This window comes from Doryrhamphus excisus, linkage group LG13 (genome assembly GCF_037039965.1).
Source record: "Doryrhamphus excisus strain RoL-2023G ecotype Guam linkage group LG13, RoL_Dexc_Guam_v1.1, whole genome shotgun sequence".
Taxonomy (NCBI): domain Eukaryota; kingdom Metazoa; phylum Chordata; class Actinopteri; order Syngnathiformes; family Syngnathidae; genus Doryrhamphus; species Doryrhamphus excisus.
In genome coordinates this window covers 20,959,708-20,986,642 of record NC_136369.1, presented here as the reverse complement: position 1 = coordinate 20,986,642, position 26,935 = coordinate 20,959,708, and the positions used below count along the sequence as shown (strand labels likewise).

General features: G+C 48.3%; 1 protein-coding gene across 1 annotated transcript; it reads left to right on the top strand.

Moving 5' to 3' along the window:
- Positions 1–1,034: 1,034 nt before the first annotated feature.
- On the top strand, positions 1,035–26,609 carry LOC131139266 (uncharacterized). The gene is made up of 46 exons (XM_078795581.1): positions 1,035–1,376; positions 1,473–1,587; positions 2,553–2,637; positions 2,988–3,100; positions 3,807–4,020; positions 4,107–4,232; positions 4,306–4,423; positions 5,865–6,003; positions 6,069–6,179; positions 6,249–6,318; positions 7,523–7,660; positions 7,738–7,902; positions 7,974–8,068; positions 8,136–8,262; positions 8,389–8,641; positions 8,750–8,799; positions 9,457–9,563; positions 10,142–10,293; positions 10,389–10,527; positions 10,738–10,848; positions 10,918–11,094; positions 11,197–11,436; positions 11,672–11,828; positions 11,941–12,069; positions 12,298–12,445; positions 12,588–12,631; positions 12,708–12,911; positions 13,084–18,291; positions 18,359–18,591; positions 18,677–18,848; positions 19,328–19,575; positions 19,673–19,856; positions 19,915–20,128; positions 20,329–20,501; positions 20,566–20,635; positions 20,757–20,878; positions 20,977–21,008; positions 21,082–21,250; positions 21,345–21,440; positions 22,515–22,555; positions 22,888–23,208; positions 23,290–23,388; positions 23,460–23,588; positions 24,158–24,197; positions 24,313–24,433; positions 24,503–26,609. Exons 1-46 carry the CDS (start codon positions 1,093–1,095, stop codon positions 24,696–24,698), a joined length of 11,679 nt encoding a protein of 3,892 aa, XP_078651707.1. The 5' UTR covers positions 1,035–1,092; the 3' UTR covers positions 24,699–26,609.
- The last annotated feature ends 326 nt before the right edge of the window (positions 26,610–26,935 follow it).

Here is a 26,935-nt window from a genome sequence, read left to right as displayed (position 1 = left end):
TCTATTTAGAACCTCCTCAAGATCCAACTTATATGTTACTTATTATTCAAACCTCTATGGCACCCCTTTGCCCCAATAGACACCTTAGTCCTTGGAGACGCCCAGTACTCTCTGCAGTTGTGTAAACAAGTCATTTGGATGAATCAAAGTTGAAAGAAAGCTTTCATGAAGGATGAAGGATGCACATCCTGGACTGCCGGTCCTTGCGGCAGATCACAGCAAGTCTTGTTTACGCAGGTCTTACTTTCATCTTTGGCTTTCCTCCTTAAAGCAACAGCGCCCGTGACGCCCGCTGATGGCGTGATGATGATGATGATGCTGACTGTCACAGTGAAGGATAACACTGATGGATAACATGGCGTGCCTGCTGACCAGGCGGGCACCTGAGGTCATACATTTTGTGTGCTAGAAATACAAGTTGGATGGGAATGGTAAACTTCTAAATCCTTCTAGAAACTAAGAACTGAACCTAACAAAGGAAATCAACATTTGCCATCTTATATTTGCGTTCGCTGTGTTCCGTGTGTACATGTTGACACAGCCGTACGGCACTGCTGGAGACCCTTTCACACCGCCGGCGATGTCCCGCTTGACTTCGATCTTGGCTGCCTCCTAACCCATCAGCTGTCACGGGTCCGATGGGGTCACTTAGCACGTGAATGTGGCACATTTCCGTCTCCAAAAATGAGACAATTGGTGAATTGGATCAAACACAAACGGAGCCACCTTATTAAAACATATTGACTTGATGAATAATAAGTCACACACACACACACACACCCTGGGTAGCTCCTCCCCTCCGTCCTTATAAAGGCGCTGCTGGTCCAGGTGAGACTTCTCATTCGAGTTGGGGGTCAACTACACCAAAATGGAGCCCAGGGCCATCTTTTGGACCTGGACTTGTTTGCTGGTCTTCCTGATGCCAGTGATCAGCTACCAGAACCGTGCAGGTGTGTGTGTTGCTGTTCATCGGTTATCTTGTCATCTTTGCGCTCATTGGTTCTTGTTCTGCCTCCAGCCATCTTTGACCCTCCAGTCATGTCCTCAGGTAAGGACACCCAACATTCCCGGGATTCCTGTGCTGCTGGCTGAATGTTTAACCGTATTTCAATGGCAGCCAACGCGTCCCACGTGGGACAAGTGTGCTCCACCTGGGGCCGCACTCACTGGAAGACGCTGGACGGCTCCTTCTTCCAGCTGGCCTCCTCGTGCAACCACCTGCTGGCCGCCGACTGTCACAACGCCTACGAGAACTTCAACATCCAGATGAGGCGCAGGGTGGTCAAGGACGGCGGCGCCATCGACATCGTGCTGATGAGGCTGGACGCCAACATGGTGGAGCTCAGTCTCCACGGCGTGCGGCTCAATGGGAAAAGGTGAGCGTGTGTGTCGAGGAGACCAAAAAGACAGGAAGTTGTCAAATACCGCTAGCACGCAACCTCATATGAACGTGTAAAAAATCTTCTCTGCAGGGTGTCCCTGCCCCTCATCTCCTTTGGACTGACCATCAAGGAGACCCCATCCAGTGTCTTCGTGCAGACCAAACTGGGAGTCCAAGTGGTGTGGAACCTGGATGGCTCTCTAGAGGTGTGCATCACACACGCACACACACACACACACACACACACACACACAGGGACCTATGAAATTGAGTGGTTACCGCGCAGACCTTCCAGCTAGGAGACCAGGGTTCAATTCCACCCTCGGCTATCTCTGTGTGGAGTTTGCATGTTCTCCCCGTGCATGCGTGGCTTTTCTCCGGGTACTCCGGTTTCCTCCCACATTCCAAAAACATGCTAGGTTAATTAGCCACTCCAAATTGTCCATAGGTATGAATGTGAGTGTGAATGGTTGTTTGTCTATATGTGCCCTGTGATTGGCTGGCCACCAGTCCAGGGTGGACCCCGCCTCTCGCCCAAAGACAGCTGGGATAGGCTCCAGCACCCCCGCGACCCTCGTGAGGAAAAGCGGCAGAAAATGAATGAATGAATTTTCTCAATATCCGTTTTAATATTTTAGAATTCTGTTTTACCGTTTAGCCTTTTCTAGCAGCATGGGGTGTGTCCTTTTGGGACAGCAAATCAAATGTCCTTTAATGAAATGGCCAAATCCTTACTTTATTGATAAAGTAGATCACTGGACCATTTTCTAATGTGGTATCAGCCTTTACGTCACTCACGACTCGCACCACATCGTAAAACGCTCGCTTCCATCAAGAAACGATAAAACGCAACACAGTGGAAACACACTCATACAGCCCGAGTTAGTTTGGATGAGATTCCGCCACAGCTGAGCGGTCACGATGACAGCGTTTCACATTACGTCAATGGACGCCAGATTCCGCTTTTAACGGTAGTTGGCCAATTCCACAATTCCGTTTTTTCACATGACACGGCGCCACCTACTGATATTATACGGTACTCCTGTAGTCTATGTTCTTTATTGTTCAACTTTAACTTTTTCTGATTGCTCTGTTGCTAGGCAGAGTTTGTGGGGCTCAGTGATGACAGCCCATGCAGATGATGATTTATGCTGATGATGTTTGTGCGCAGATTGAAATTGCCAACAAGTACAAGAGTCTGACGTGCGGACTGTGTGGAAACTTTGATGGCGTCAACAACGAGTTCATGAAAGATGGTGAGCGAGATGACAACGGTGTGAAAAAGCTAGGCCAGTCAGTATCCAAATCCCAAGTTGTTCTCATGGTAACGGGTGCATTCACCATAACACGTAATACAGTATTTTGCTGTATTTTGGTCACTTTTAGCACGACTGGAACTTCCTTCCCGGGCGCATTGATCCACATAGGCCCGTTACGTGCTTTATAGCTGCCTCTTTTTGGGTCTTCGGTGTGTTCAGAGACTGTGGGGGATGGGCAAAATCCCCCCAAAAGTGGCGTTTTAGCCAGATTGTCACATTTAGAGTATGCTAGCGTGATCAATGCCAGGTGGCCCAGACACGAGCGACGCCGTTTGATTGCCCTGCAGGAAGGACAATCTCTATCCTGGACTACGCAGACAGTCACAGGGTTAGCGGACCAGCTGAGAACTGCGAGGACAAAGACCTGGTGCAGGACCCCGCTCAAGACTGTGGAGACCAGGTGACACACACACACACACACACACACACACACACACACACACACACACTACGCCACTGTCCCATCAGCTTTGACCTCAACGTTAGAAGCTGTTGAGTATGAGTATGTGAGGAACGCTCACCGCCTGACACCTTAAGACTCTGGACGCCGGAGGTCCAGTTGCCAGTCCGAGCCTTTAGCTCAATAGCTAGCGCTGTCGCTCCAAGGACCCTGGTTTGAGCCCGGGTGGTGGACTGGTGTGCTGTCCATATCAAAGTAAAATCCAGCAGCCATGTTGTGTTTATTAGCTCTCTTTTCCTCACCAAACCTTCTTCCTGTTTACATTCTTGTCACCAATAGGAGAAGGAAGAGAGGTCACATGGTTTGGTGTGGTGCATTTTGGTTCTGGTAGTGAGAAGAAACCAAGGGGGCGAACGGACCAAAGTTTACAACCATCAAACAATTAAAGATGTGGATGCATCTACGCCAGCTGAGTGTGCAGCATCAGTTGCCATGGTGACACAGCAGGTCCCACCCCTTGTCTTAAAGGAGAAGCCAGATCAGACAGAGGGGGCGAGTTAAAGTGAGGGGTCAGGCTGGGTTTCTTTTGTGTGCCAAGATTGTTTCTTGATACCCCGACCTTCCAGTCCCAAACCCCAGAGCTTCCCAGATGGACCAGGAACTCCCATTGAGGCCCATAAATCGATTCATTTGTCTGTCATTTCAGGATCTGTGTGAGCAGTTCTTCTCCAGCGCTCCCTTCAGCAGCTGTCAAAATCTTCTGGATGTGGACGCCTTCATCAAAGTCTGCACGTCTGACACCTGCCACTCGTCCCACAACACTAGCGACTCGTCCCTCTGTCAGACCATCTCAGAATTCTCAAGACAGTGCGTCCACGCCGGCGGAGAGCCGGGAACATGGAGGAACGCCACCTTCTGCCGTAAGCGCTCCAGATCCTCATGATGAGACATCAGCCAAGTGCTTGGATTGACCCAAGTGGTTGAATTTGGGCACTCGCACACGCAGACAAGGAGTGTCCGTCCAGCATGGAGTTCTCGGAGTGCAGCAGCTCGTGTCCTGACAGCTGCAGCAACCCCGAGGCCAGCCGCACGTGTGACACCCACTGTCACGATGGATGTGGCTGCCCCCCTGGTACTTGCACGTCACATTACGCCACGCCTCCCCTCGGCGGATCACATGACCATGTCATCTTCCTCCTCCCCAGGCACGGTGCTGGATGATGTCGGCGACTCGGGCTGCGTTCCTGCTGACCGGTGTCCGTGTCTGCACAACAACCAAGTCTACCAGTCGGCACAGTCCTTCTCCTACAACTGCAGAACATGGTGAGACCACAACACTGCACCGTCAACCAATTAGTCAGTGTGGTCAATAATCCCACATTTCATCTGAGCGAAATATTTTGGATAATCATACGCTTCCGACTTTTCTGTTGCCCCTGCACAAAACCACGTCCTTAAAGATATGCTTGGAAGAGTTTGCTGCGGAAGAACTAGAACAGGTTCAACCACAGCCGGCCCTACCCATCATCACTTTACATGGCCCCCCCCCTCCATTGGTAATTTGCATATGCTCGAAAAAGAAATGGATATAAATACAATCAAGTAAATACATACAAATGTGAAATGCAATACAAATATTTGACCGCAAAAGACAAATCCTGTAAATAAATGAAGAAATAATGACAGCAACTATCAACATCGCTTTGCTACGTTTATGTCCTGACTCAAACCGTCTCAAACCAATTTATCATTTATAGTAATAATAATTTGGCATCGCTTACATTTGAGTCAATGTGAGCTTTTCCATTTGAATAATTTGTTGTTTTAGTATTAATGAATTCATCTTCGTTTAACTCGTTTTAATATCATTCATTTGAAGGCGTATTTTTGGCGTCCCCTGTAGGCCGTGGCGCCCTACCCTTTAGTCTATAATATAGACGATATAGAACAGGGGTCGGCAACCTTTACTATGAAAAGAGCCATTTTACCCAATGCCCACTGAAGAAAAATAGCCTGGAGCCGCAAAACATATATTATGTTTAAAACAACATTGGAGGGAATTTGGGGGTATCAAAGTAGTTCAGATAAGAAAAGACGAGTTGGAGTACTCTTGCTAGTTTTGGAGATAAACTTACATAAATGTATGTGTAAACTACTGTAAACGTAAAAACAAGTTCCCATGCCGCTGTTTTTAAATTATCTCGAATTTATTTTTTAGATTTGTAGGTAAGTATTACTTGTTTTTCTTCATGTACTGAACTGGATAGCAGTCAGAACTCACTCAGGATGCATTCATGGTCTCAGACAAAGTTGGATTTTTTAAAACTCATTACAAAAGACGTGCATTTTCCCCACTCGGGTGTTAAAAATATTCAAGAATCGCAAAGGGAGCCACAATAAAGAGGCTGAAGAGCCACATGCGGCTCTGGAGCCGCAGGTTGCTGACCCCTGATATAGAATATAGACTCCATATTACCGAAAGGGCCGGTCGGCTGTGGGTCTAAGATCCGTGATGGGGGACACTGAAGTACAAAGTAGAACCTCAAAGCTCAAACACGATGTGTTGCAAATAGAAATAAATTTGTTCCAGGGTGACGCTTTTATTAAGTGTACCGGTAAAGTGTCATACAAGTGTAAAAAGAAGCAAGGCAGTGTTGACAGTAACACCCAATACGGTAAATATGAATAAAACATCTGTGCAATATTGAAAAGTATTTTTTCCAGCTTGCGTGTCCCTCTAATATTGGGCTGTGTCGTGCGCCAGTGTGTGTGAGAGTGGTCACTGGAGGTGCACGGAGGACAACTGTCCCGGGAGGTGCTCCTTGGAGGGCGGGGCCCACATCAGCACCTTTGATGGCAAAGCCTACACCTTCCACGGAGACTGCACCTACGTCTTGTCGACGGTAGCGTTAGCACACAGGAGGGAGCGGCGTGGAAGGCCACCGCCTGACGATGTGTACTTTTGCAGCACGCCAACCGCTCCTTGTACACGGTGCTGGTGGACCTGCTGACGTGCGGCCTGACGGACAGTCGGACCTGCCTCCAAGCAGTGACGCTGGCCTTAAACAGCAAGTCGGCGGTACGTTCTCGTCAAGTTAGCACTGTTGACGGGATTACTATGGCGACTGACGCCGCTTCTCATGGGCAGGTTGTTAAGATTCACGCGTCTGGACGAGTCTTTGTCAACCACATCCTCGCTCAGCTTCCTCTCTTCACATGTGAGTTTGGACTAAGATTTGCCGAGTTCACACAAATGCACTAATACTAATACCATTTGGTTATTATGACATTATTATTGCTGTTGATATACTGTATTATTCATACATTCATTTTCTACCGCTTATCTTCACGAGGGTCGCGGGGGGTGCTGGAGCCTAGAGAGGCGGGGTCGCCAGCCAATCCCAGGGCACATATAGACAAACAACCAATCCCACTCACATTCATACCCCATGCTGCTAGAATAAGGCTAAAGGGTCAAAACAGAATTCTAAAATATCAAAACGGATATTGAGAAAATTCATTCATTCATTTTCTAACGCTTTTCCTCACGAGGGTCGTGGGGGTGCTGGAGCCTATCCCAGCTGTCTTGGGGCGAGAGAGGCGGGGTCCACCCTGGACTGGTGGCCAGCCAATCACAGGGCACATATAGACAAACAACCATTCACACTCACATTCATACCTATGGACAATTTGGAGTGGCCAATTAACCTAGCATGTTTTTGGAATGTGGGAGGAAACCGGAGTACCCGGAGAAAAGCCACGCATGCACGGGGAGAACATGCAAACTCAGATGGCCGAGGGTGGAATTGAACCCTGGTCTCCTATTTGTGAGGTCTGCGCGCTAACCACTCGTCACTCGTGCAGCCTATACTGTATTATACTGTAACATATTGATATTATTGGATAGTAATGTCACGTGTCAGCTATGGTATGACACAAAGCAAAGAGGTGGATGTTTTCTTCAGATAGCTTAGATTAAGATGTGCCTTTATTCGTCCCTCAGTGGGGAAATTTGTAGCGGTTGTCAATTACGCCCCTTTATTTCAGCACCCCTCCCCCGAATTGAAATACTGAAAACTTGCTGATATGTATTTATTTATCAGTGCAAACCATTGTACCATTGAGTTGCTCCCACCCGCATCTTGGACATCCTGAGTCTGTATGCTAGCATAGGTCGGCAAAACGATTGAGTTCATTTGCATTTATTGTGTTATGAATTCCATGATTTATTATCATCCCACGCCTGGTGCCCACTGAACACTTAATCTTGTCACGTTTTAGTCTTGCGGCATCTTGCCACACCTGGAGTACGTAGTAATCCCTCCCTGTGGTTGTACTTGCTCTCACCACTAGGGGCGCCATCTGCATGCTTTAACTGCTGTATATCAAAACAGATCTTTGTGTGTTGTTTTTGGTCTGCAGCGGAGATGAGCATCTTCAGGCCGTCCTCCTTCTACGTCTTCATCAGCACCAAGGCGGGCCTGAAGCTGGTGGTCCAGCTGTCCCCCCAGATGCAGGTCTTCCTCTCAGCCCCCACCTCACTGAAAGGAAGCACCTCAGGTAACTGTCATGTTCGGCGTGCTAGTTTGGGCGTGTTTCGTTCCAGCATCCATGTTCATGTGTGTATGTGTGCGTAGGATTGTGTGGCAACTTCAACAACATCATGACCGATGACTTCCGCGTGATGAGTGGCCTGGTGGAGGGCACGGCCGCCGCGTTCGCCAACACCTGGAAAACCAGAGGCAGCTGCTCGGATGTCAAGACGCGCTTCGGACACCCCTGCAGTCATGGCATCAGCAAAGGTGCGCCACCCACGCATGCGGGCTCGCGTGACGAGATGTTACGTGCAAATGTTGATGTTTGTGCCTCTCAGAGAGTTACGCTCAGTACTGGTGCTCCAAGCTAACCGACCCCAGCGCAGCCTTTGCCGCCTGCCACCCCGTCATTAGCCCCGACACGTTCAAAGACGTGAGTGACCTTTAACCCTGCCGCTAGGACACTTGCTACTTTTGATGATGATGATGTCTCGCCACAGAACTGCATGTATGACACCTGCAACTGTGATGACACCGAGGAGTGCATGTGTGCCGCGGCGTCCGCGTATGTGTACGCCTGCTCAGCAGCCGGGATCCAGATCAGCGATTGGAGGACCACCGTCTGTGGTCAGTCCTTGTCATTAACGAAGGGGGAAGGAGGGGGGGGTCGCAGAGCCACAGACCTCACCTTCCGCTAATATATTGACCGTGGTCACCATCCACACCCTCCAAATGGCCTCATTTTCCAATCAGGACGCTTCTCCTCATGTCCGGCGGGCACGGTGTACGGATACAACATGAGCTGTTGCTCTCGAACCTGCCGCTCGCTCAGCCAGCCCGACTACTCGTGCCAGGCAGGCTTCACGGTGGTGGACGGCTGCGGGTGCTCCGAAGGAAGCTACATGAACGAGCAGGGAAAGTGCGTGTCCCCCGCCGACTGTCCCTGTTACATCCAAGACACCGTCATTTCTCACGGACAGGTGCTCAACAGCGAAGGAAGCACATGGTAGGAAATACTTGGCAGTAGCTGTAGTTTGCTAGTTTGGCTCCTATAGAGCTGCAAAATGTCCACAAGTCCATAAGACAAGTCTTATGTCTTGGCTTCCTGTCTCAGCATCTGCAGACATGGTGCCCTCAGCTGCTCTGGAGGAACGCCATCACTGTGTAGGTCGACACTGCTTTTACCCGCCATGCGTCATCCTCACTTGTTCATGTCCGATCAGACCAAGGAATATATGGCCAATATGCTGAATTTGGATATCTGCTAATACCGATACTATTGCGATTGTGTTTGCTTAAGTCCCGAGCCGATATCAGCAAAGAGTTGGATTATATTGGCCTGCATCTGAAATCTCCGATATTGGCTCTCCAATACAAGCAGCGTGTCCGCACAACATTGCCCGGATAGAGCTGACGTGATCGCAGCATGTGCTGACGTGCTAATATCGTACCAATGAGCCGGAGGGATGTCGGCTGTATGGCGCTATTTTCTGTTGCTGTCCAAAAAAGACATTTGAAGCAGCATCGCAAAAAAACAGCATGAGGATTTTTGCCAGAAACAAACCTCTGGCTTCCTCATAGCGGAAAACAGAAAAGAGACCACTTCACTGTTCTTGATCACCAGCCCCTGGCGGTGAGTAACTTCAGGGTTTAAGGGCCAACTGTTCTCTGCTGGACTTGATCAAGCCTTTTTTAAACATTCTACGCTACAAAATAAGTCATAAAAGTATGCTGACTGATATCGGATGGATGTTGGCGATACTTAAGGCTGCAATCTTTGGGATTGAAAGTCAAACGTTCTCTGCTTACCTGGACTTTCAGCACATGCTTGTGTGGCCCCCATGGTCTACTTGGACTGCTCCACTGCGCAGCCTGGAGCCACTGGCACCGAATGTGAGAAAAGCTGCAGCACCGTGGACATGGCTTGCGTAAGAGCACGCACACGCTCGCACACGCTCACACACGCTCTCACACACTCACACACGCTCACACACGCTCACACACACACTCACACACGCTCACACACGCTCACTCACGCTCGCACACGCTCACACACGCTGACACACACGCTGACACACACGCTCGCACACGCTGACACACACGCTCGCACACGCTCACACATGCTCACACACGCTGACACACACGCTCACACACGCTCACACACGCTGACACACACACTCACACATGCTCACACACGCTCACACACGCTCACTCACGCTCACACACGCTCACACACACACTCACACACGCTCACACACGCTCGCACACGCTGACACACACGCTGACACACACGCTCGCACACGCTGACACACACGCTCGCACACGCTCACACACGCTGACACACACGCTGACACACACGCTCGCACACGCTCACACATGCTCACACACGCTCACACACGCTCACACACGCTCACACACGCTCACACACGCTGACACACACGCTCACACGCGCTGACACACGCAGTGTAAGACAAGCTGACCTCCGTTCCTCGCTCGCCTGCAACAGATCAGCAGCGGCTGCACCTCAGGCTGCACGTGTCCTGAGGGTCTGCTGTCTGATGGAGCGGGGGGCTGCATCGCTGAGTCCAAGTGTCCGTGTGTGCACAACGGGCAGGCCTACCAGCCCGGACACACTCTGAAGGTGGACTGCAACACCTGGTTGGTGTCACACGGCCCCGCCCCCTGAGCCACCCAAGCCGGGGCTCGGCAATGCAACGATGATTATGGGCTGCAACGTCTGTGTGTGTCCTCAGCTACTGCGAGGGCAGACGGTTCTCATGCAGCACCAGGGTTTGCGATGCAGTGTGCGGTGTGTATGGCGACGGCCACTACGTCACCTTGGATGACAAGAGGTTTGACTTCAGTGGACAGTGTGGATACAGCCTCCTCCAGGTAAACATCTGCATCTTAGACACTTCTATGAGACTCGAGACACTTTCCATGCCGACGCTATTTAGGTAAGATTCTTTTGACCACGCTTCTCATTTAACCCACACAGCCATTGCCGCTTTGGAGGTGGACCTCTGTAACACTGAAACTTGGAGTCCTGCGAGAGAATAAACTGAAAGTATGATGAATGTCTTCTGTGTGCTCCTCATACAGGACTACTGTGGAGCGGCTCAGGCCAATGGAAGCTTCAGGATTATCAGCGAGAATGTTCCGTGTGGAACCACAGGAACAACCTGCTCCAAGTCCATCAAGATCTTCCTGGAGGTACAAAAAGCGCCAATTGTTATTGCTCATTGCCGCATGGTTGTTAACATCACCTGATGTCTTTTCCAGGAGAATGAATTCCAGCTGAAGGAGGAGAACTTTCACGTGATCAAGAGCAGCCGGCAGGTGTCGCCCGCTCAGGTGCACAATATGGGTCTTTACCTGGTGCTGACCCTCAAGCCAGGACTTGTGCTCATGTGGGACAAGAAGACCAGTCTTTTCATCAAACTGGCACCACACTTTCAGGTAAAGCAGCACTCTGGCTCTTGAGCAGGAACATCAGGACGTCTGACCGCCACCGCTGCACAGAGCAAGAGTTGAGCCTCAGAGCTTGTCTCCTCGTTTCAGGGTCAGGTCTGCGGCCTGTGCGGCAACTATGACGGCAACATAAGGAACGACTTCACCAAACGCTCCCAAGAGGTCGTGACGGACGTCCTGGAGTTTGGGAACAGTTGGAAGGCGTCGTCCAGCTGCCCCGACGCCCAGCTCATCAAGGACCCCTGCAGTGCCAACCGCTACCGAGCGGCTTGGGCCCAGAGACGATGTAGCGTCATCATCAGTGCCACCTTCCGGAGGTGTCACTCACAGGTAACTATGGAAACAGAAAAGCATGTACGGTGGAACCTGACTAGGTCGGTCCCGCATCAAGTCCCGGTCCACCGTGTCCTTCTGACTAAAAAGTGTCCATGTAAGCGAACGTGGTCTTACTTGGTCGTATTAACTTGGATTTGTCATTCCAACAAAATGCTTTTTCTCATAGCAACATTGACAAATCGCTGCTTTCGAGCTGGCAAAGAAATGCTAAAGGTCGACTGGGTTCCAGGTGGATCCAGGTCCATACTACGACGCCTGCGTGAGAGACTCCTGTGCTTGTGACAGCGGTGGCGACTGCGAGTGTTTCTGTACGGCGGTGGCGGCTTACGCCAAAGCTTGCAACGAGGCTGGAGCCTGTGTCTCGTGGAGAACGCCCAAACTGTGTCGTAAGTTGGAAGAAGTGAAGCAAATTGGCGGCAGAAGGGTTCTAACACATCATGCTGGAAGGTCGTGATGCAAGTGGACGCTAACGGCTGAGCCGGGTGTTTTCTCTTACAGCAATTTTCTGTGACTACTACAATGCCCCCGCTGGCTGCGCGTGGCACTACAAGCCTTGTGGCACAAACTGCATGAAGACGTGTAGGAATCCTTCTGGGAATTGTTCCGATCTCATCACCGGCCTAGAAGGTAGCGTCCAACATTCACATTCACATTGTGTGTGTGAATGCAACGTAGAGGCACTATTTCTTTGGATGACATCATTAATCATCCTGCTGAATGTCAGTGCTAAGAATTGATGTTTCTCAAACTGTCAGTCGTCATGTGGTAGTGTGTCAAGCTTGTGTCAGTCAGATGCTCCTGTTTGTCGTTTTGGTGATCATTTGGGTTATGTTGTAAGGGCCTGGTGCGTTGCAGGTTGTTATCCACAGTGTCCTTCGAGCCAACCGTACTTTGATGAAGACACAATGTCATGTGTGTCCTGGGAGCAGTGCGGTTGCTACGACAACCAAGGCATCCATTACAGCCTCTCAGATGTGGTTCCCACTGACAACTGTTACACTTGGTGGGTCGGACACAACCCTCATGTTGACACCCATGAAGGCGTGTTTGCTCAGGCTGTCCATGAATAGTTGATGTGATATGATGATATGAAGTACATTTCCCAGTGAAATACACAAATGTTAACAAATGTGTGTTTCTGACAGCTCCTGTACAGTCTCAGGAATACAGTGTAGCTACAAGGTCGACAGTGAGTATCTGAAATAGACTGTGTGGACTAATACTGCAGGATGTAATTCATGTTTGCTGATATTCTCTCATGGCAGCGTGCACATGCTTCATTAACGGTAAAACCTACACTTACGGCGCAACCATCTACAACACCACGGATGGGCTAGGAAACTGCATCACGGCGACATGTGGAGCCAATGACACAATGAACAGGAGCGTGCATCCTTGCTTTACAACCATTAGCCCTGGACAGCAAACAACACCCTTCACTTTCAGCACAGCTGAAGGAACGACTTCTGGTATGAACGATCTATCGACCTGATCACCTCTGAAGAAAGAAGTGATAGTGCAGCCCATATTAACCCCTGGGGCTGATAACTGGGAATATATTTCCTGATGCGGGCCTTCATACTGTACATGTAAATGTTGGAGATTCTCTGTCTTTGTTGATAATCTGTCTTATTTTTACAGTTGTTATTGTCACCACATCATCGACAAAGAAAAGCACTGCTGAACCAAGAGAAACCACAACCTCAAGGGTATCTACCAGCATACCTAAAGGAACAACCACCAGAGAGACGACAACAAAATACATACCATTCCCAACCGTATTCACCACTGGCCCATCAACCACTTCTACCACATCACCTGGCAAAACTACAACCTCTGTACCAGCTGGCACAACAATAACAATGGAAAACCAAGGAACGACACCCCAACCTTCTATAGGTACCACCACCACCAAAGTACCATCAACAACCACATTTGGAACTACTACTCCACCTGGAGAAACCACTACCAGACAGAGAACGACTGTTGAAGGTGAGACAACATCTGGAACCACCACTGGAACAACAACCACCTCTACCACAATACCTGGCCAAACTACAACCTCAGCACCAGGTGGGACAATGACAACTACGGAAACCACAGGAACAACATCAGAACCCCCTGTTGGTACCACAACCACCAAAGTACCATCAACAACCACATTTGAAACTACGACTCAACCTGGAGAAACCACTACAAGACAAAGAACAACTGTTGAAGGTGACAGAACGACACCAAGCTTCACCACTAGCCCAACAACCACAATACCTGGCCAAACTACAACCTCAGCACCAGGTGGAAAAACTACGGAAACGACAGGAACAACATCCCAACCATCGGTGGGTACTACGACCACCAACTTACCATCAACAACCACATTTGGAACTACCACTCGACCTGGAGAAACCACTACAAGACAGACAACGACTGTTAAAGGTGAGAAAACCACACCTGGCTTCACCACTGGAAGAACAACCACTTTCACCACAATACCTGGCCAAACTACAACCTCAGCACCGGAAAGCACAGAAACAACATCCCAACCATTGGTGGGTACCACAACCACCAAAGTACCATCAACAACCACATTTGGAACTACCACTCGACCAGAAGAAACCACTACAGGACGGAGAACAACTGTCAAAGGTGAGACAACAACATCCGGAATCACCACTGGACCAACAACCACTTCTACCACAATACCTGGCCAGACTACAACCTCAGCACTAGGTGGAACAACAACAACTACGGAAAGAACAGGAACAACATCTGAACCCTATGTTGGTACCACGACCACCAAAGTACCATCAACAACCACATTCGGAACTATGACTCAACCTGGAGAAACCACTACAAGACAGACAACGACTGTTGAAGGTGAGAGAACAACCCTTGGATTCACCACTAGCCCAACAACCACTTCTACCACAATACCTGGCCAAACTACAACCTCAGCACCAGGTGGAACAACAACAACTACGGTAAGCACAGGAACAACATCCCAACACTCTGTGGGTACCACGACCACCAAAGTACCATCAACAACCACATTTCGAACAACCACTCAACCTGGAGAAACCACTACAAGACAGACAACGACTGTCCAAGGTGAGAAAACCACACTGGGATTCACCACTGGACCAACAACTACTTCAACCACAAGATCTGGATCTACTACACAACCAGGAGAAACCACCACAGGACCGAGAACTACTGTCAAAGGTGAGACAACAACATCTCGAATCACCACTGGATCAACAACCACTTCTACCACAATACCTGGCCAAACTACAACCTCAGCACCAGGTGGAACAACAACAAATACGGAAAGCACAGGAACAACATCCCAACCCTCTGTGGGTACCACGACAACCAAAGTACCATCAACAACCACAATCCGAACTACTACTCGACCAGGAGAAACCACTACAAGACAGAGAACGACTGTTAAAGGTGAGACAACAACACCTGGCTTCCTCTCTGGCCCAACAACCACTTCTACCACAATATCTGGCCAAACTACAACCTCAGCACCAGGTGGAACAACAACAAATACGAAAAGCACAGGAACAACATCCCTGCCCTCTGTGGGCACCACGACCACCAAAGAACCATCAACAACCACATTTGGAACAACCACTCAACCTGGAGAAACCACCACAAGACAGACAACGACTGTCCAAGGTGAGAAAACCACACTTGGATTCACCACTGGACCAACAACTACTTCAACCACAAGATCTGGATCTACTACTCAACCGGGAGAAACCACCACAGGACCGAGAACTACTGTCAAAGGTGAGACAACAACATCTCGAATCCCCACTGGACCAACAACCACTTCTACCACAATACCTGGCCAAACTACAACCTCAGCACCAGGTGGGACAACAACAAATACGGAAAGCACAGGAACAACATCCCAACCCTCTGTGGGTACCACAACCACCAAAGTACCATCAACAACCACATTTGGAACTACTACTCGACCTGGAGAAACCACTACAAGACACAGAACAACTGTCGAAGGTGAGACTACAACACCTGGCTTCACCACTGGCCCAACAACCTCAATATCCCAACCCACTGTTGGTACCACTACAACCTCAGCACTGGGTGGGACAACAACAACTACCGAGAGAACAGGAACAACATCCCAACCCTCTGTGAGTACCACAACCACCGAAGTACCATCAACAACATCAGTCCGAACTACTACCCAACCTGGAGAAACCACTACAAGACAGACAACGACTGTCCAAGGTGAGAAAACCACGCCTGGCTTCACCACTGGCTCAACAACCACTTCTACCACAATACCTGGCCAAACTACAACCTCAGCACCAGGTGGAACAACAACAAATACGGAAAGCACAGGAACAACATCCCAACCCTCTGTGGGCACCACAACCACCAAAGTACCATCAACAACCACATTTGGAACTACTACTCAACCTGGAGAAACCACTACAAGACAGAGAACGACTGTCGAAGGTGACAGAACAACACCAAGCTTCACCACTAGCCCAGCAACCACTTCTACCACAGTACCTGGCCAAACTACAACCTCAGCACCAGGTGGGACAACGACAACTACGGAAAGCACAGAAACAACATCCCAACCCTCTGTGAGTACGACGACCACCAAAGTACCATCAACAACCACAGTCCGAACTACTACTCGACCAGGAGAAACCACTACAAGACAGAGAACGACTGTTGAAGGTGAGACAACAACACCTGGTTTCACCACTAGCCCAACAACCACTTCTACCACAATACCTGGCCAAACTACAACCTCAGCACCAGGTGGGACAACAACAACTACGGAAAGCACAGGAACAACATCCCAACCCTCTGTGGGTACCACGACCACCAAAGTACCATCATCAACCACATTTGGAACAACCACTCAACATGGAGAAACCACTACAAGACAGACAACGACTGTCCAAGGTGAGAAAACCACACTGGGATTCACCACTGGACCAACAACTACTTCAACCACAAGATCTGGATCTACTACACAACCAGGAGAAACCACTACAAGACAGAGAACGACTGTTGAAGGTGAGACAACAACACCTGGTTTCACCACTGGACCAACAACCACTTCTACCACAATACCTGGCCAAACTACAACCTCAGCACCAGGTGGGACAACAACAACTACGGAAAGCACAGGAACAACATCCCAACCCTCTGTGGGTACCACGACCACCAAAGTACCATCAACAACCACATTTCGAACAACCGGAGAAACCACTACAAGACAGACAACGACTGTCCAAGGTGAGAAAACCACGCTGGGATTCACCACTGGACCAACAACTACTTCAACCACAAGATCTGGATCTACTACACAACCAGGAGAAACCACCACAGGACCGAGAACTACTGTCAAAGGTGAGACAACAACATCTCGAATCCCCACTGGACCAACAACCACTTCTACCACAATACCTGGCCAAACTACAACCTCAGCACCAGGTGGGACAACAACAAATACGGAAAGCACAGGAACAACATCCCAACCCTCTGTGGGTACCACGACAACCAAAGTACCATCAACAACCACAATCCAAACTACTACTCGACCAGGAGAAACCACTACAAGACAGAGAACGACTGTTGAAGGTGAGACAACAACACCTGGCTTCCTCTCTGGCCCAACAACCACTTCTACCACAATACCTGGCCAAACTACAACCTCAGCATTAGGCGGGACAACAACAAATACGGAAAGCACAGGAACAACATCCCAACCCTCTGTGGGTACCACGACCACCAAAGAACCATCATCAACCACATTTGGAACAAACACTCAACATGGAGAAACCACTACAAGACAGACAACGACTGTCCAAGGTGAGAAAACCACACTGGGATTCACCACTGGACCAACAACTACTTCAACCACAAGATCTGGATCTACTACTCAACCAGGAGAAACCACTACAAGACAGAGAACGACTGTTGAAGATGAGACAACAACACCTGGTTTCACCACTGGACCAACAACCACTTCTACCACAATACCTGGCCAAACTACAACCTCAGCACCAGGTGGGACAACAACAAATACGGAAAGCACAGGAACAACATCCCAACACTCTGTGGGTACCACGACCACCAAAGTACCATCATCAACCACATCTGGAACTACCACTCGACCGGAAGAAACTACAACAGGACAGAGAACAACTGTGGAAGGTGAGACAACGATATCTGGAATCACCACTGGGCCTACATTCACTTCTACCTCAATAACCAGCAAAACTACTACCTTAGCACCAGGTGGAATGACAACAACTACACAAAGTACAGGAATAACAACCCAATCCTCTGTGGGTACCACGACCACCAAAGTACCATCAACAACCACATTTGGAACTACTACTCGACCTGCAGAAACCAGTACAAGACAGAGAACAACTGTAGTAGGTGACACAACAACACCTGGCTTCACCACTCGCCCAACAACCACAATAACCAGCAAAACTACAACCTCAGCACCAGGTGGAAGAACAACAACTTTGGAAAACACAGGAACAACATCTCAACACTCTTTGAGCACCACAACTACCAAAGTAGGGGTTGTCACTCAAAGACCACAAACAACAGTAGTGATTTCACAGCCTTCTGTTTTGACCACCACTGTTTTGGGTCCTACGAGTGTTTCGGGAACCACAATTACTAGACCAATAACACAAACACTTCCTGGTAGTTCAGCTGTGTACACCAGCAGTGCAGTCGGTACTGGTCAAGCTGGAACCACAGTGTCTACTTTTTCACCACCGTCCACCACATTATGTTCCTGTTTCTTCAATGGAACCACGTACAGTCCTGGTAAGTGAATCTGTCTGCATGCGCGTATAAAACTGGATCCATTTTGACTGTCTCCACCCTTTTACAGGTGACATGGTGTACAATGTGACGGATGGGCTAGGCTGGTGTTTCATTGCATACTGCAACACAAGCTGTAAAATTGATACCCATTACAGTTTGTGTTCAACAACGGTACCCAGCACGACCGCATGGTCAACCACGCCAGAGTCCGGGACCACCACAACGCCATCAATTTCAACATCATCCATGCCCCCGCCCACAGGCAGCTTGGACTGCACTCATGTGTTTCCATCAAGAAAGGTCTGATCAAGTCTAATCTACTGCACGGCAAATACAAAAGAGCTAAAGTACTGCATCTCACCAGTATCGCGTTGTTGCCTCACAGAATGGCGAGTCCTGGCAAGTCAACAAGTGCACCATAGCGACGTGCGGCAATGGCGTGGTCACAGAGTCACAGGCGGTCTGTCCCAAGACGCAAGAACTCATGTGTGCCAATGGACGTCAAGCCATCAGGGTCTATGACTCCAACGGTTGCTGCTTCCACTATGAATGTCAATGTAAGTCCACGTGATCCGCAGTCCTCCGTCTTGGCTGCGGTATAATTTGGAATTATTATTATTATTCGTTTGGAACATTTTTGAAGACTTCATTGATTTCAGCAGTTCAAATAAAAGAGTGAACATCTTATACTCCGTAGAGTAACAAGACACTGTGAAATATTACATACAAGTTATTCCTTATTACTTAATAATTCTTGTGATTATAGCTTACAGCTGAGAAATAGCCCAAACTTAGTATCTCATAACATTTGAAAAACTGTCAAAAACATGAATATTGTGAACTATTGAGTCACCCTCTGGTTCACAAAAGAACTGCAAACACTTCCTGAGCCTTCAATTGCTCGCTTATGATTGCGCAATATGATCTTGTAATTCATACAGTACTAACGGCAATTAAAGGTAACGACGGCCGCATGTGAGTGCACGTTTCCCTCAGCTCTCACGTGTCCCTCCTCCCGCATGGTGTTGTGCTGCAGGCGTGTGCGGCATCTGGGGCGGCCGCCACTACATGACGTTTGACGGAAAGTCCTTCACTTTCCATGAGAACTGCTCTTACTACCTGGTGAAGGAGATCCTGGGCAAACACCAGCTGACCCTGGTGGTAAACAAGCACCACTGCGACCCCTCAGACGGCACCTTTTGCCCTCAGGCCCTGAATATAACATATAAGTCCTCACACGTTCTTCTGACTCAGAGGAGGACTGAGGGGAATGTCAACAACGTGGTAAAGTCATGCAGTATTTATCCTGCCTAATTACTTTGGATGGAACGTTTGTACACTTCTGATGTACTGGATGCTGCTGGCTTTTCTTCCCCTCCAGGTGTATGTGAACGGGAAGCGCATTTATCCCGCTTGGAGCAACCCAGTGCTGCGCATCACCAGCTCGGACTTGGTGATCACACTGGAGATAGCAGAGATCCAGAGCCAGGTGGTCTACAGGGGCTCATCTTTTTCTATCCACGTGCCCAACTCCCTCTTTGCTGGCAACACGGAGGGACAGTGCGGTGAGAGGCCACACCCCCTGACCTAAAAATCATCATGTGACCCAACCTCCTCTTCCAGGGACGTGCGACAACTCCCAGACCAACGACTGCCGCTCGCCCAACGGTCAGGTGGAGAGCTGCTCAGACTCCGCGGACCGCTGGCTTGTCCCGGGAACGCCGTGCGTCACCCCCACCGGCTCGCCAGTCGTCACTACGACAACTGCATTCACGCCATCGCCCTCGCCCACACAGGCTGCTTGCAAGCCCGCCGTCTGTGACGTGATCACCAGCAGGTGAAATACCTCCTACGTTTCATTTCTCCTACCGATGTAAGGTGGTGGTCTTCAGGTGGGAACTATCTTCAGGCCTTCATGCCAAACTGTAGTTGACAGGTCTTGGAGCCCAGGAGAAACCTTCCTGTGGGTATCGGCGCTGGTGGACAGCAAGTGTCTGGTTTATTTGACCTTTCTGGTGACCTTTCTGCTCTCTGCAGCGTGTTTGCACCTTGCCACGCCGTCATACCTCCTGGACCTTTTGTGGCATCATGTGTGTCTGACGTGTGCAACAACGCCGAGGACTCCTGCTCCAGTTTGGAGGCGTATGCCACCCAGTGTTCCAGTGGGGGGGTGTGTGTGGACTGGAGGAACCGCACAGACGGCCGTTGTGGTGAGTCATTATCGCTACTGTTGTTCCTCTTCTGCAAGATGTCAGCAAAACATCTCCTCGACAGAAATCACGTGTCCACACGACCAAGTCTTCATGGCCTGTGGCCCTCTTGTGGAGCCGACGTGCAACGACAGGTGATGCCTATGCTACCTCCATCTGGAAATAATCTATTCCAGCACCTTTTGGTTGTCTTTGGACCGCTGATGAGACGTGAAGGTCCACAGATGACATCAGCACGTCTTGTGTCGTCATCAGGTACAACAAACTCTTCCAAGCTCAGGCGGCCGAGGTATCCCACAGGGCCAAGGAGGGCTGCTTCTGTCCACACGGCACCATCTTGTTCAACAGCGTCCATGACACTTGTGTCACTTCCTGTGGTGAGCCCGCCTACTTTTTTGTATCATGGCTGCTCGTGGACATTTGGCTGCACGCACATCTCTCACCCCTTCTTCTCCTTCTTCTCTTCTTCTGCTAGACTGTGTCGGACCTGATGGCAAACCCAAACAGGTGCTGAGCCGCTTTCACTCACGCAAACGACCGGACTGCGACCCGCCAGCGTCACCTGTCTCTCTCTCACCAGCCCGGCGACAGGTGGACGAGCGACTGCAACACGTGTCAGTGCGACACAGACTCCATGAGCATCCAGTGTGAGCCCATCCCGTGTCCGCCTGCTCGCCATCTGCCGTGCAGCGAGGCCGGCCTGCAGCTCGTCAACAAGACGGACGGCTGCTGCGCCGCGCAGTCATGTGGTCAGTCACATGATCACGTTGCACGTTCAAATGCTGGGACGTGTTCCCGATGTTTGGCTTCTTCATGACGAAAGTCCATTCGTGTCCTCGACAGAATGTCACAGCCACTTGTGCCCCCCACCTCTGACCTGCTCGCTGGGCTTCCAGGTCAACGTCACCAATGGCGCCTGCTGCTTGTCCTACGCCTGTGGTGAGTCATGTGACCGCTTACAAATACCTTGATATCAGATATCTTATGATGTTTTATTTATACTAACAACTTGAAGCCACTTAAATCATGTCTTAAATTGGCCACTGGTTTATTCAATCATTTTAACACATTCAATCACTATTCAATCAATCAATCAATCATTCACTAGTTTATTCAATCATTTTAACACATTCAATCACTATTCAATCAATCAATCAATCATTCACTAGTTTATTCAATCATTTTAACACATTCAATCACTATTCAATCAATCAATCAATCATTCATTCACTAGTTTATTCAATCATTTTTAACACATTCAATCACTATTCAATCAATCAATCAATCATTCACTAGTTTATTCAATCATTTTAACACATTCAATCACTATTCAATCAATCAATCAATCATTTTAACACATTCAATCATCAATCAGTCAATCATTCACTAGTTGATTCAATCATTTTAAGACATTCAATCATCATTCAATCAATCAATCATTCAATCAATCATTCACTAGTTGATTCAATCATTTTAAGACATTCAATCATCATTCAATCAATCAATCATTCAATCAATCATTCACTAGTTGATTCAATCATTTTAAGACATTCCAAAAAGCCCCATGACATGCACTTCAACCAATCAGATCTTTGATCCCGCCCACCACTTCTTAATGGCTTAATGGCTATGTAATGTAATGTAATGTAATGTATTAATAGGTTGAATACTGTTATTTCACAGTATAATCAATTCATGGACAATTTCATGCATTATTTGAAGTGAATTATTCATAGTCTAAATATTTATTTGCTCAGATTCATTTGATGTTTGTATGTTTATCAACTTTTATTTGTGACCTTTACTGTCAAAAAAAATGCTGGTAAAAATGTCCACCGACTTTCAAGTGACAGGAGATCAGCTTGTACATGTACGGCGTTGAACCAACAACCTGGACTGCAATCTAACTTTGTCCCATGTCTTTTCTCTCTGTGCGTGTGCGTGTGCGCGTGCACGTGTGCCTGTGTGCACGTGTGCCTGTGTGCACGTGTGCCTGTGTGCACGCGCGTCCAGAGCCTAAGGGCGTGTGTGTATATGACATGACGGAGTACAAGGTGAGCACACTCATGACTAAAAATTAAATCCATTTTCAATTTTTATATTTGAAAATGATTACATCTGAGCACAAAATACATCAAATTTGCTTTAATATGCATTTCCTTTACAATAATAGGCCGTATTTCCCACACCATAAAATTCCACGATGGAGTAGTGAGGGATTTTATTTGTACGCAGGAGTTAGTAACTTTATGCTGTTTTTTTTGTTTATCTTATTTTTAAACAATGTTATTTATTTGTATTTTTTGTAATGTAGGAGTTCAATGAGAATGCATTATTATTATTATTATTATTATTATGATTGTTGGTATCTATGGGATTTTGGCAGCCTGGCAGCAAAATAGCGACCCCACAACCTCCATCAGGACCTCCATCAGGACCTCCATCAGGACCTCCATCAGGACCTCCATCAGGACCTCCATCAGGACCTCCATCAGGACCTCCATCAGGACCTCCATCAGGACCTCCCAGCCTATCAAAGCAGGTTGTGGAAACAACAGCGCCTCCATCAGGACCACCTGGAACTACACGGCAGCCTTTTAAAGTGGGGCCGTGCCAGGACTGCTACTGTGGGCGTGACACAGACCCCCTCACCGGACTCAACGCCATCACGTGCACGCCCGTTGTCTGCCACACCGACTGCTCTGAGGTCAGCTGACCAACGATGGCGCCCGCTCTTCTTTTGTCGGCCATCTTTCCTTTTTTGCTGACCGCTCGTGCTTGTCTGCAGGGTTTCCAGTACCGGCCCTCGTTGGCCCGGTGTTGTGGCACGTGTGTGCAGACAAGCTGCCTTGTCGTCACGCCTGGCAACACAACGCACGCCATCGCGGTAAAGAGAACGCACACTGAGACCACACAGGAGACCCCATCGGGACCACCAACATGTTTGGACTCTTGCAGGTCAACAGCACGTTTGTGCCGCCTGGCGACTCGTGCACCAAGTTCACCTGCGAGAGCATCAATGGACGGCTGGTTACCAAGGAGACCAAGACCACCTGCCCCCCTTTTGACCCGCTGGACTGTGAGCCTGTGAGCGCCATATTGACTCTTTTTACACCTCTTCTATGCCACTAGGGGGCATACTTCATGGCGCCTGCTATGATATGCCACGTGTACTGTACGCCATGCTGACTTCCATGTTTGCCACGTGTACTGTACGCCATGCTGACTTCCATGTTTGCCACGTGTACTGTACGCCATGCTGACTTCCATGTTTGCCACGTGTACTGTACGCCATGCTGACTTCCATGTTTGCCACGTGTACTGTACGCCATGCTGACTTCCATGTTTGCCACGTGTACTGTACGCCATGCTGACTTCCATGTTTGCCACGTGTACTGTACGCCATGCTGACTTCCATGTTTGCCACGTGTACTGTACGCCATGCTGACTTCCATGTTTGCCACGTGTACTGTACGCCATGCTGACTTCCATGTTTGCCACGTGTACTGTACGCCATGCTGACTTCCATGTTTGCCACGTGTACTGTACGCCATGCTGACTTCCATGTTTGCCACGTGTACTGTACGCCATGCTGACTTCCATGTTTGCCACGTGTACTGTACGCCATGCTGACTTCCATGTTATTCATGTTCCAGGGCACGGAGACGACAGACAAAGATGGCTGCTGCCAACGCTGTAGGTTGGCATGACAAATGTGCCGCACTAGCGCTAACGCTAGCGCTAACGTGAGATGAGACGAACCCAGTGAAGACCCGTGTCCTCCGTGTCCTCCGTGTCCTCCGTCTTCCAGGTCGGCTCCGTGGCTTCTGTGAGGTCCGAACGCAAGCCAGCGTGGTGGAGGTGAACGGCTGTCGCAGCAGCGCTCCCGTCAACGTGACATCCTGCGTGGGCCGCTGCGGAAGCTCGTCCACGTGCGTCGTGTCGCCTCTCAAGTACACTTGATTAGGTACACAATCTCATTGTGTTTACCTGGCGTACAGGTACTCCTCGGCTGCCAACGCCATGACGCACCAGTGCCAGTGCTGCCGCCAGGGCGCCACCAGTCGGCGACTGCTGGAACTGACGTGTCCCGACGGCTCCAAGTTGCAGCACGCCACCACGGTGGTGGAGACGTGTCGCTGCAGCGAGGCCGCTTGCGTGTCCACCGGCACCGGCGAACCAAGGAGGCGCCGCTGAGCAACTACTTCCTCCTCTTCCTCAATGACTGAAGCTTTCATCCAGCACCGACTTCACTTGGCATTTCTGGAACTCTTCTACCTGTTACAATCACCTGATATGTCATGCATTTATTATACACCGTCATTATACACCTTGATTATACACCATGATTTTACACCAGGATTATACGTACACCTTGATTATACACCGTCATTATACACCATGATTTTACACCGTCATTATACACCGTGATTTTACACCGGGATTATACGTACACCTTGATTATACACTGTCATTATACACCGTGATTATACACCGGGATTATACACCATGATTATACATACACCATGATTATACACCGGGATTATACACCTTGATTATACACCATGATTATACATACACCGGGATTATACACCATGCTTATACACCATGATCAAACACCTTGATTACACACCGTCATTACACACCGTGATTATACACCATGATTACAGTGCATCCGGAAAGTATTCACAGCGCTTCACTTTTTCTACATTTTGTCATGTTACAGCCTCATTCCCAATTGTATTAATTTAATCTCTTACCTCAAAATTCTACACAAAATACTCCATTATGACAATGTGAAAAAGTTTTTTTTGACTTTTTTTGAATTTATTAAAAATAGAAAACTAAGAAATCACATTTACATAGTATACACTGTGATTATACACCATGATTATACACCATTATTATACACCATGATTATACACCGGGATTATACACCATGATTTCTACAGCCTCTGTAATGTTTGCTGGAAGATGTGATCTTTATTCTTGCTAATCAGACAATAAAATCCAGAGAAATATCATAGAGGAGGCCCTTGCTTCCTCCTGAAGGGGTGGGGGCGCTACAAGCTGAGCTACGAGGTCCTTGTACCCAAGCTCACCTGAAGGCATCAGCTTCAGTGATTCATATTATAATTTGAGTTTGTAGAGGGATATTGCTTGAAAATAAGAACAACAATCAGGGCCATGCTTTGTTTACATGTTACCCATTTCATTTATTGTTATGAGGCTGTCACATTTGGCAGAGTGATCAGAAGGTATTTTTGGTATATGAAGGAATGAATAGTTGGAAAAAATCATTTGCTTTCCTCACTATTAAAAGATGAGGAGCACAGCTTTTGATAAAAGTTGAACACATATCTTTGAATTGCTTTGTTATCAGAAATAAGAACATCATTTATGTAAAGTTGATCAATTCTTTTAGTTTCTTCTCCAAGCTATAAAAATAATTTGAGTTTTTCTCCCCGTGTTCCAACCATTTGGCTCTTGATCTTATAAAAGCCCCCCTAGCCTTTTCGATGTATATCTTATCGAGTTTATCTCGGAGTTGGTTTAATATACATTTTTCACTTTCACTTAGAAGGCTTTTCCCAAGACTGCTGTTTCTTTTTAGCAAGTTCTTTACTAAAGCCAATAGATAAAACCCTACATTCATGTTTCAACTATTGCCACTTCTGAGCGACGGTAACCCCTCCATTTCCTTGTGGCTGGTACTTATATCGTGAATGGACTGACAGTACGACTTATTGTTTAATAAGGTACCGTTTAGTTTCCAGTATCCAGTATTACCTCTAATGTGTTTGGATTGAGACAGTAGTCGGTAAATCCCAGCATGATCAGCCAGAGGTGCGGTTGCCATGGCGCAGGGGTGCAGGACATCATGCAAGGAGTCTGAAATCAGCCCAAGGTCAATCCTTGACTTGCTTGTCATGTCCTTTTGGACCCAAGTAAATGCAGTACCTGGATCTGGATGAAGGATCCTGAAGGGGTCTAGCAGAGACAAATTATTCCAGAAGGTGTAGATTATTGGATTCATGGAATTATCATTTCTCTGTGGAAATCGGTCAAGTTTGGAGTTTGGAGCTTTGTTAAAGTCTCCTCCAATAATAAACGGGGCTATAATAAATTGTTTGTTAACATGCAATATTTTGGGGGCTATTTTGTCAAAGAGCTTCACGTTTGCATCTGAGATGTTGTAACCATCGACGTTACAAGAAGAAGGAAGGAAGAAAGTACGTGTCATTCTGTTGTATTATTGTTATGATCCTCCTGCCCTCCAAACAAAAACGAGTGTCAACAATGTTTCCCTGAGAATGTCTGTCAAACAAAATGGCGACCCCACCAGAGTGATGAGAGCCATGGCTAAGAAGAACTTGACCACCCACTGCTGTTTCCAAAAAGCTTCATCCTTTTTAGCCGAGTGTGTTTCTTGA

Excerpts from the sequence above, each read along its gene's own strand:
- LOC131139266 (XM_078795581.1), top strand. The coding sequence starts at position 1,093 with ATGTTTAACCGTATTTCAATGGCAGCCAACGCGTCCCACGTGGGACAA. Across the intron at positions 11,437-11,671 it reads TCCGGAGGTGTCACTCACAG|GTGGATCCAGGTCCATACTA; the intron begins GTAACTATGGAA and ends ACTGGGTTCCAG. Across the intron at positions 20,502-20,565 it reads CCGCACAGACGGCCGTTGTG|AAATCACGTGTCCACACGAC; the intron begins GTGAGTCATTAT and ends TCTCCTCGACAG.